This window comes from Orbicella franksi, chromosome 11, assembly GCF_964199315.1.
Source record: "Orbicella franksi chromosome 11, jaOrbFran1.1, whole genome shotgun sequence".
NCBI lineage: Eukaryota > Metazoa > Cnidaria > Anthozoa > Scleractinia > Merulinidae > Orbicella > Orbicella franksi.
The window spans coordinates 20709271-20720846 of NC_138155.1; the positions used below are offsets into that span (position 1 = coordinate 20709271).

The window sequence follows — 11576 nt, forward strand, 5'->3', positions numbered from 1 at the left end:
TAGAAGTTAACCCTTGCCCACATGCTCACACAAGATGAACTATTGATACTCCTGGGTTCAAACCCTTTACTACATGTATCTGTTCAATATCTGTAACAATATCTACTAGCTAATGCAATTTAAGCAGCAAAATTAACGTACTATGTAAAGTAACCTGACATTTCGATGACTTCATGTCATCATTGTCAAATGAATAAATTAAATTAATTTGACATGAAGTCGTCGAAACGTCATGTTACTTTACTTGCATTAATTTTTCTGCTTAAATATTTTTTGAAATCGTTTTTTATAGGAAGCTAATGCAATTATTACATTAAGTCACCCAACCTGCTGTAAGAAATTGTGCCTTCATCTAGATCGATGCAGCATCCAATAACATCGCCTGCCATCCATTCCTGAACATCGAAACAATTTTAAATGAAGTTTCATTCTTACAGTCATAAAATTAGAAAATATAAAAGTTTTTGTAGCATTCACAAAAGTTTAATATAATCACTGTAGTTTATCAAGTACAATAAGTCAATCATCTATTTGCGATAACAAATTCATTTCATGATAAACAGTTGTTTCTATAGTAAGCAACTCATGTGGCAGTGAAAGTTTTTAATATTTTTACAGTAAGTGATAAATATTGGGTATTTCTTGTTGTACTAAAATGAAATAAAACTTAGAGCACATTCTGGTACCTCTCCATATTTTGCTGTGGATACATTCCATTTTCTAACCCGATGGCCATCATAGGCAAAGGAGTCGTTGGTATCACCGACACCTTCCTGTGGAGAAACAGGTTAGCATAACACTATTAGTTGCAGAACTGAGAAGGGAACTCATCAAAGTCATCTGCCATCTTATTCTATAAGGTATTTATTATAACAATCATATTATATACAGTACTTTTATCTGAAATAATGCTGCGATCTACATGGTGTATGTAGTACATGTACATTTTAGATAGTTCCTTATGTACAAGGAATGCTAAATTTACATGTTTATGCAGGAGATACAGTATTAAGTGTCAGTGAGAGTGGAAAATGTCCACCATTTATCAAGAATAAAAATTCACCAGGTAAAAGGTAAAGGTAAAGTCTGTATACGAGCCAAGTGGCCCATCAGGCCGGAGCTTATCTCAGTTTCTGTAGCATGAAGTGACTAGGAGTATTTCTACTCCCCCCTGAATGGGATGCTAGTCCATCGCAGGGTTACCCTAGGGATTAAGTTCGCCGGTACCCATTTATACACCTGGGTGGAGAGAGGCACTGTGAGAGTAAAGTGTCTTGCCCAAGAACACAACACAATGTCCCCGGCCAGGGTTCGAACCCGGGCCGCTCGATCCGGAGACGAGCGCACTAACCATGAGGCCACCGCGCTTCCCTTCAAAGTTAATAAAAATTCACCAGGCCAGCAGTTTTACTCCAGCCACACTCTGAATTAATTTTTGTAGACTGAGTTTTGCTGCTGCTGTTAGATTTAATGCTAAAAGAGTACAGTTGGATCCCGCTAATTCGAACTTAGTTAGACTTTGAATTCCCCATTATCTCGAACTTGCCCTTCAGTCCTTTACTATAGGCTATTTCAAACTCCCACTGTTTCAAACTGCATGTATGTGCACCGTACAATTGATTGTATTTTTCACTTCCCCTGAGAGTTTGAAATAGCAGTGTTCAACTGTGTAAATTATCAAGAGTTTAAAATTGTTCGAATCATCACACATACACTGTACAGTATATATGTACCAAACATTCACAGAAGAGGTGTTGTTTTCATTGTTGTTTCCCTTGTTTTTGTTTAGCTTGCACCCCCATTCCAGTTGAGCTTTACACACTCCTTCAATAAATTTAAAAAAACATCCTGCAGTTTGTCACCCCTAATAACTCCTGACTTTCAAAATTTCAAAAACCATTCAGTGGGGGAATAGAAATAACAACAACAAAAAAATCATGGTGAGGATTTGACCTCCTGGCTTCTCAAATCAGATCAACTTGTTATATGTATCTTTCAAATAACCATTGGCCTGGTGCAAGTTTAGTCATTAAATTTTTGGAATCATGATAAAGGTGACCTTTTTTTCTCACATCATTTTTCCAGACTGACCTCATTAGTAAACCTGCACTGCAAAGTCGCCCATCCCAGCTGCATGATCCCTTTGGACCCTAACAATATCTCATACATCCACCTGCCTTGAAAACAATACAATCAGAAACTAAAATTTAACTACTATATATTCCAGGGTTCTCATTAAGTGCCAGCTGCTGGCTAAAAAACAGCAAGTTCAATTTCTTAGTTGTCTACATGTACTTTTTGTGAAATACGTGTAATGCCTGTAAAGTGGTAATTTACATACATGTATGGAGAAAACACCTGTTTTGGAACGTAACTGAATCTTGACTGTCCTTGTCTCAGGACAGTCAAGTCAAGTCTGTAGATAGAGATGGGGCACGGGGTCAGGGTGTGGTATATGTTTTCAGTTACTCTAGCACTACATGTATATAAAAAATTGAAAAGACAGTCTCTGTAATCTCTTAATATTCTTGGTAGTTTGACCTTTTCCAAAACAGTTTTTTGGGGCAAAATATCTCCAAGAGAATGCTTAAAATGGCATTTCAGAGCATGCCAATTCAAATTTTTCTGGGGGAGTATGCCCCTTCCTAGAGGCTTGCCCATTTGGCACTTCAATTAGTGCCAGCGGTCTACCTCATTAAACAAGCCCTCTGCCCCCTACATTGATGAGAACATGATATATATTCAAGCATTTTTTCATAGCAAAACACTTTGTGGCCTTGAAAATGACTGTATATTTTATAAAAATAATACACAGTCATGAATACTGTTAGTATAAATTTAGGTGCATGCTATATTCTAAGTTTACTTACAAATTCCATTTTGCAATCTAATAAGTAAGTGTTTACAGTAGATTGCAACTGACTCATCTATATTATTTTTCATAATTTATTAATTGATAATATACATGAAAAAATTACTCAGTTCTGATTGGCTGAGGGCAAGGCAGTTCAAATGTAACACCAGTGTAAAAAGTGTAACACCAGTGCAAATTACACATCGTAATCCTGAATTACGATTGGCTGAAAGACAATAGAAAATTTTTGAAGACAATGATATTAGGTACAATGAGGACAAAAATTTTGTGCAGAAACTTTGAAAAAATTTTTCTCAAATGAGAAAACATGGCTTCAAGAAAGGTCTTCTGGCACTTCCTCTACGCAAATATTTTCATGTTTATGTTATTAATAAGTAATCATACGGTTTTTCTGGTTCAATTTGGAATTAATTTGCACTTGTGAGTTTTTCAAAAAGCTGAAATTGCACGAGCCGCTTCGGCGAGTGCAATTTCAGCTTTTTGAAAAACTCACAAGTGCAAATTAATTCCAAATTGAACTTGAAACCGTCCAATTACCTAAACTAATTTACATATATTAATCATATATTATCAAGGAATTCATGAATACCTTTGCAAACACAGAGATTTGCTCTAACACTGCCGAAGTTGCTTTTGCTTTCAATCTAGTAAACAACACAAATTTACACAAGACATCTGTTAACTTAATTTGGCCACAGCAATCTTATAACCTCAAAAAGGGGAACTTATCGTTGACAGGGGACAAATTCAACACTGTCGATCTGGAATGCTTTACCATTATTAATAATAGATAAACTGCAAAATGTTAGTTGTTAACATTATTTACTGTAATTAGGCAGTCATACATGTAACAACCCTCTATTAAAAGGACATCACCTCCCTGCTGTTCAGTAGCACTATCCACCCTTTGAACAACTGGGGTCAGGGAAGTGCCCTAGAGTCTCCATTCAAAAGGGATTTCACTCAGTTTAATAATTACATCTTCAAAATTTAAGATTGAAGCACCCACTTTGTGCATCAAGCGTGGAGTGACAAACACACCAAACTCGAAATTACATGTACTCAAAACTAAACATTAGCCAGCAATATTATTGAAAGAAATACTTTTCTTGAAGTACATGTACCTCGATGCCATCATTAATATTCATAGAGCCACAAAGACTAGCTCTATCAATTCCTACTGTCTCTGGTCCAATTCTTCCATCTGTTAAAGCTCTTTCTTCAGCATCCAGCTCTAGACAGTATACAGGTATTAGAGACAACAGTAGTATAGTCACAGATTTTAACTCTTTCACATTTTAAGTTTTAAATCAATTTCTTTTACCTCGACTTTAAATTAAGTACATGTAGTAGTCGTGAATTTAGCGTGAAAAAATATTTTGGACAAAATCAGCCCTTGAAGGTCTACAGTAACCTCAAATAGGCCTTAACACAGTTTTTGATGCCATCTTGATGGGTAGGCAAAGTGGTCAGAAATTACAGTGTTTGTATGGGAATCCGATGGCAAATAACTTTTTCCAAAATTGAATTCTACACAATTTGTGAATCTCAACATTAAAATACTGGGTAGAAGACTGTACATGTATTCACCAAGTCTGAAGGATGTAACTTGGCTAGAACATGCTCAGTTAATTTCTCTAATTTCCCATACATTTGTATTTGTCTGTAATTTGTTTTACCCGCGAACCGCACCTACCCAATCCATCAGATTCCCATATAAACACTGCAATTTCTGATTACTTTAATTGCATACCCGTCTACATGGTGTTGAAAACCATGATAAGGCCTATTTTACAGTGACCATTCAGAGACATATCCTGTAGTTTAAGATTACTTGCAGTGTATTGCCATTAACAAATGTACATGTAAGCAAAACAAGTCACAGCATGTACAAAATCACTGTTAGGCTGCAATTCATCCCATATCTGAATAATTGACTGCTCTTAATCCTGGCATATTTCTGATTATTTTACTCTATGAGGTTGGTATTAGAATCTTGGAACCATTTACTTCAGGAACCTGTACAAATTATTACATGAAGTATATTTCAGATTTACGTACATAGTTATATACAGGCCTTGGTTGTTCAAAAAGTAAATCACTATCCAGCAGATAGCATGGTTTGCTTTGACAATACTTCTCCGGTGGATAGCGATTTATCTGGTGGATAGCGTTATCCACATTTTGAACAACCAGGCCCAAGTCACTTTATTCAGGGGTTAAAACTAAACATTGTAGAATGCATCTCTAGTCTGCTTTATTTGCAACTCTGTAACATGTAAAATGCACCATAATCCCAGCCTGAATTCCTTTAAAACCCTTTGGGGGCCAGTGTCCCATATATCGGTCAGCAGAATAACCAGCACTTCCTTTAACCAGCAGTCTTCCCCTTAGTCATTACCAGCTCCCAAACGGCCAAATTAGACAAAACAAACATGGAGACACCATTTCAGTCCGATTAGAGTTGTTTTCATCTCATTTTTTTTTGCAAATTTTTGCTTTTGGTGACAAGACATGATTTAAAGACCACTTATAAACATGAGCAGGTCTGTGAAGTATAGCGAGTGCTCAAGAAATACTTGACTATTTGCATAGAAACTTCGCTATTCCAGTCAATGGTTTTGAATCTGACATAGAAGAATTCAAAAGTGACAATGACAATGATTTAACACACAAATGCCGCCTCGGGAGCCAGATTTATTTGAGAATGTCATTATTGGGGACGAAAAAGCAGAGGAGCTAGATCTTTACGGTTCAAGAGCAGCAGGAAAGCCATGTATAACTATTCTTTTGATGGTTCCAAGTGGACAAAACATTTAACCCAGCTCAAGTTCAAAAACAATGATATTCAGTAACATCTGTTAAGACTAAGTGATTTGTCACACAAGTACCCAGTTTTGTGAAGTCTGGCATAGGAAGTCTTACAGTTGAGTGAATATATCAACTGAGGTGTCAGAATAATCCTTGATAGTTATTCTATCATTCTGTGTAGTTATCGGAATTTTCATTTTCATTTTTTGGCCTTCAAGGTTAATAACTTTTTCTATTTTGAGTATGGCGTGACACAATTGTTAAAAATTTAACTCTTATGATGGTTTCATGTCTCATCAGACACGTTACTAATTGCACTCAAAATAAAATGCAATTATCAAGGATCGGAATGTTTTTTGCAGAACCTGATAATGTTAAAAAGGTAAAAACAAATGATGTTTTAAATTATCTGGGTCAAAATTTTCTGAAATCCTTAAAAATTAATGTGGACTCCAAAGGGTTAATTCTCATCATTCTGTTTCTTTCCATTCATTAATAATGACTGATTTGAATAACTTAACAAGAGCATGTTAAGGAGTAATAATTTTATTTTAAAATAAGTATTATCAGATATAATGGATGTACATACCTGGTTTAGGCTCCTCGTCATACTGAGCAAGAATTTCTTCAATATGATCCTGAAGGGTCCCATACTCCAATAACGGCCGTCTACAAAAGCGGGAATATCACAGGGTGAACAAAACATAAATTTTGCCAGTTACCCTTTGATGAGCAAGTTGGGGTCAGTGCATGCTAACCTGAAAGCCTTTTGTTAATAATGTCAGGTAAATATTCAAATAAATGTTAGTTTCCCAGTACAGCAGAAAAAATCCACTCTCCCTGGGCTACAGAAAAGGACTTTTATCACATTGTCCTACATCTGTACATGTATGGTACTCGAGCTCCTTACAAACTAAATTACGCATTTTAATTTCTCTGGATGACTGATCTTAGAAAAAAATTGCTAATCATACATAACTATAGGGATGTTCATGGACGCATAGAAATAAGAGTAATGGTTAAATGAAATAAGCTTGCATGTAAGCAATTACAAAAAAAAAAAAAATTCTGCACTGCAAGTTATATGATTACGAGTGATTTTGTCACGATTAATTTCCTTGCAAAGTGATCTCACGTCCCTCCGTTGCACTAATAAAAGTTCAAGGAAAAATTAAGCACTATGAAATTTTGCTAGTTACCTCGGGGTGGCGATATTTTCGTCCCTTTTCGATGGGAAGACAGTTGACAAGAACTGATCAACATCCATGTAGCTCGAAGACTCCACGAAGATTGTCGCGAGAAATCTAAAATCACCACTCCGACAAACGAATTTTTCAGACGTACGTTGAATAATCGGCCTTAGATAGTCTTTAACAAAGTTTTACCATTATGAATCGAGGCTTGGGTGGTTTAAGAATAAGATATGTGCAAAAATATTCTGCAGACTTTTCACCGAGCCGCCATATTGGATGTTTTGTTACCAGGCCTTTTTGGGGCAACTGGTCACGTGAGGTAAACATCGCAGACCGCGCGCGATTTACCGACCGTTCTCAGCGCAGCTCCCCGGCAAACGGAAGATTAGATTTAAGGTGGCTCGTACCAGTTTTCAGGTTTTTGACAGTTCGTAACTTTGTAAGAATAAAACAAAAAGGCAGAGCAGTGCCTCTGTAATATTTTTGTAGGTTTGGATTATATAATTTATACTTAGCTCTTATTAACCGAGCTAAGTCGGTCTGTATGGGAGAATCTTGACCTCGGTCGCGAGCACAGACCGAACGCAGTGAGGTCTGTACACACGACCGAGGTCAAGATTCTCCCATACAGATTGACTTAGCTCGGTTCATAAGATGTTTATTATATGGCAAAGGAGAAAACTTTAATTCATTTAATGTAATTGGTTTGTACTAGCTGACATTTTGCTTGCGAACGGCGATGAGCTTAACTTAAACCTGCGAAATTTGCTCGTCCTCTCTACTTTTTTTTTTCTTTTTTTTTTTTTTGTGTGTGTGTCATCAGGCTTTTTGGCACTTCCATAAATGATTGAGAGGAAAATAAACGAAAATGATGGACATTTTTGTGTTTTAGTTTGCTACTTTTTCAACGCAAAATGAAACCGGTCTGGATGCCGGTCCAGATGGGAAAATCTAAACCGCGGTCAATATCGATTTCAGCCAATCCAATTCGTGAATTTGGTAGTTCCCAGTCCTTTTGAGACACAGCCATACAATAATTGACCTTATTACTGTGGGTTTGATTATATAATTTATACTTGACCTCATTTACTTATTATTTTTCTCGGAGAAACTAGCTATACAGCAACGTTCCAAAAGAATTTTCCAGACCTGATTTTTAGCTTATGTCACTAATAACTAAAAACCAAAAACTAACCCGGTGACCAATAGTTTTTGGCATCTGAAAAGGAAAATGCAGGACAATTCTAAAATAATTTTACGGAGACGATTTCTTGTAAACTTGGTAAAACGACAATTTGCATAAAGTGCAAATTTCCCTCCGTAGAATTTTTTTTTTTTTCCTGACGTTTCCTCTCAATAATAATATTCTATTAAAATAATAAAAAGAAGGAGTCACCGGGCTTGCTGGTGACACTGGAATTTTCAACAATATCTTTTCTGGAAAAGCTAAGCGATGACTTAAAAAGAATTTTTCTCAGTGCCCTGACATCTTCCAACGCATCTTACAACTTACAACTTAGACGAGTTTAAAGGAAAATTTTTTATTGCCAATTTCGCACACTTTACAGCAACTGCAGTATTTTCCATACGATCTCTTACAACGAAGGTAATTATTAACCATGCACTCTGTTATACTGTATATTTGTCTCGTAAAGTGATAATGACGCAAACATAGTGAGCTTGGACCACTAGGCGACTAGGAGTATTTCTGCTCTCCCGCTTTCCTCCCACCCTTCTCCTAGATAGGTTTAGGCTTGTCAAGATCACCGGTATTAAATTGTACGTCTGGGTGGAAAAGATGCAAAGACATAATGTTATTTTACATTTAAATAAAGTTTGATTTTCCAGATCATCTTTTCGCAGGGTTTAGAGACGAGAAAGCTATGAACAACATAGAACACATTTTACAAGTCATCTGTGTTGGCTTGGTTGTTGCAACGTTCCCTCTCAACACTGGTCGTGGTCTCAAAGCCATTAAGGTCTGCAAAGAATGCTTGATTTTCCTAAATAATAAAGTGCCGAAAAAAGAATACAAATTTTTCAATTTAGTTAACATTGCTATACACAAAACCCTTTGGAAAGTGTACTGTTTTGTAATTGATTATATAAATGCCTTAAAATACGTCTGGAAACTTCTTGACATTCATTGCGAGCGTGGCGAAACAGCAAAAAAGGAAAGATCACGTTAATACTAGCCAACATTTGTGAACAGCAATTCAAATACGCACAAGCAAGAGAACTTTACAAGATCGCCACGAAAATCATGAGAGAAATGGGCAACAGAAATGGAGAACTGAAGCATTCTCTTATGAAAAGTTTGGAACCATGTGTTTTGTCTTGGTGAATATGACAAAGCTAAAGAAAATCTTGACAAAGCACATGCGATCAGAATAGAAATTGGTGACAGAAAAGGAGAAGCAGCAGATTACGGAAAGTTAGGAGTTGTGCTTGAATCTCTTCGTGAATATGGCAAAGCAAAAGAATATCTCAAGAACGCACTTGCCATCAGGATAAAAATTGGTGACAGAGCAGGACAAGCAGCAGATCACGAAAACTTAGGAACTGTGTTTCAATCCCTTGGTGAATATGAAAAAGCTAAAGAATATCTTGAAAAAGCACTTGCCATCAGGGTAAAAACTGGTGACAGAACAGGTCAAGCAGCAAATTACGGAAACTTGGGAACTTTGTCTCAATCTCTTGGTGACTATAGTATCTTGGGAAAGCATTTGCCATAATGGAAATTGGTCACAGAAAAGGAGAAAGAAGCTGTTACGGAAACTTAGGAATTGTGTCTCAATCTCCTGGTGAATATGACAAAGCTCAAAGAATATCTTGGAGAAGCACTTACCATAAAAATAGAAATTGGTCACAGAAAAGGAGAAGGAAGCTGTTATGGAAACTTAGGAACTGTGTTTAAATCTCTTGGTGAATATGACAAAGCTAAGGAATATCTTGGGAAAGAAATCGCCATTAGGATAGAAATTGGTAACAGAGAAGGAGAAGCAGCAGCAGATTACGTTTACTTAGGAAATGTGTTTTAATCTCTTGGTAAATATGAGAAGACTAAAGAATATCTTAAGAAAGCACTTGTAATAAAAATAGAAATTCGTCACAGAAAAGAAGAGGCAGCAATTTACGGAAACCTAGGGATTGTGTTTTAATCTCTTGGTGAATATGAAAAAGTTAACAAATATCTTGAAAAAGCAATTGCCATCAGGATTATAATTGGTGACAGAGGAGGACGAGCAGCAGATTACGGAAACTTAGGAACTGTGTATAAACTGTGTTTAAGTCTCTTGGTCAGTATGACAAATCAAATGATTATTTTAAGAAAGCACTTGCCATGAGGAGAGAAACTGATGACAGAGCAGGAGAAGCAGCAGCTTACGGAAACTTAAAAACTGTGTTTCAGTCTCTTGGTGAATGTGACATAGCAAAAGACTATTTTGAGAAAGCACCTTCAATTAGCCGAGATATTGGAGACCTTGACAAAGAGATTCGATGTCTTTCCAATCTTGGTGAAGCTATCCCAAGGGAAGGTCCAAGAGGGCTATGACTATGTGCTCTTGAGTAAGGACAAAAGCGAAAGTTTGCGCGGTTTTCTAAAAGACAACGATCACTTTAAGGTATCGTTTTCAGACGTTCACGACTTTCCTCACCGGAATCTTAGTTTAACGTATTGTCTTTCTGGGAATTCCAACAAAACCCTTTTTGAATTTTGCGGGACAACTATTTCGGCTGATATAAACGATGTAGCTCGCTTCCCTGGGGAACTCAAGGCGTGACGATTATCACCTACCGCTTGATTTGATTTTTATTTATTTCATACCCAATTAAATTTAAGATCTATATCAAGTATGTACAAATTGACTTGGCAAAAGCCCACTGTGATCGTTTTACTGATAGAAACTTGAAGACGCGCGCCCATAATTCTCTATTCACCGAATTGTACCATGCTTAAAGTTAAAATAGGTAAAAGGTGATCGTGACATCAAAGGTACATATAAAAAACGAGAAACTTTACTGAAATGTTCCCGTCGCCATCCACCCATTTGTTTAAGTTTGACAGGTTGCGACCCCACATCTCGCCCTCCTTAAGCGTTGTTGGTTAGAGAATGAAAATTGTTTCATCTTCATTTCCAGGCAATAGCACCATTCTGTGTTAAAAGAAATGATTTAAATTTCCATCAGCTTTTATGTTAAAGTAAAGTCTACATACCAGCCAAGTGACTCATCAGGCTGGTGCTTCTCCCGGTTTCCGCATGAAGCGACTAGGAGTATTTCTATCTTCCCCTTAATGGGATGCTAGTCCATATTGTTCGACAATTTTCTTTAAACTAGAGAGATTTTCAATATTCCTTTTAGGCAATATGCAAACTTTTGTGATCTAAGACCCCTGTAATTTTTATTCAATAGGTACACGTGTATTATCGTGCGCAATGATAAAAGAAACAGACAGCGCCATTGTTTCGGAAGATCTGCTCACCTTATCTCCACCGTAGCTGGAAATTAAAGGTAGCACTCGCCAGCTGGAGAAACAAATTGAGGTCCTTGGTCAAAATCGCTCTCCATGTGTATTTTCTCTGATCTGTCCACTTGATAGGGGATCCGAACTCTCTTCCATCAAAGCAGCGAAATGGGCATGGAAGTTTTCGATCTGCCACGAGAACGAGATTACCATCTCTTCCTTCTCATTC

At 36.9% G+C, this 11576-nt stretch overlaps 1 protein-coding gene across 1 annotated transcript in view; it reads right to left on the minus strand.

Moving 5' to 3' along the window:
* Positions 1–7440, minus strand: part of LOC145460182 (E3 ubiquitin-protein ligase RNF123-like) — a 46660-nt gene extending 39220 nt beyond the window's left edge. The window contains exons 1-8 of the mRNA XM_081444922.1: positions 7072–7440; positions 6886–6990; positions 6276–6355; positions 4000–4109; positions 3465–3519; positions 2092–2177; positions 687–773; positions 328–395 (exon numbers count right to left, since the gene is read on the minus strand). Of these exons, the coding sequence (XP_081301048.1) occupies positions 328–395; positions 687–773; positions 2092–2177; positions 3465–3519; positions 4000–4109; positions 6276–6355; positions 6886–6953 (554 nt within the window). The 5' untranslated portion in view covers positions 6954–6990; positions 7072–7440. The remainder of the gene's footprint in view (positions 1–327; positions 396–686; positions 774–2091; positions 2178–3464; positions 3520–3999; positions 4110–6275; positions 6356–6885; positions 6991–7071) is intronic.
* Between the last annotated feature and the right edge of the window lie 4136 nt (positions 7441–11576).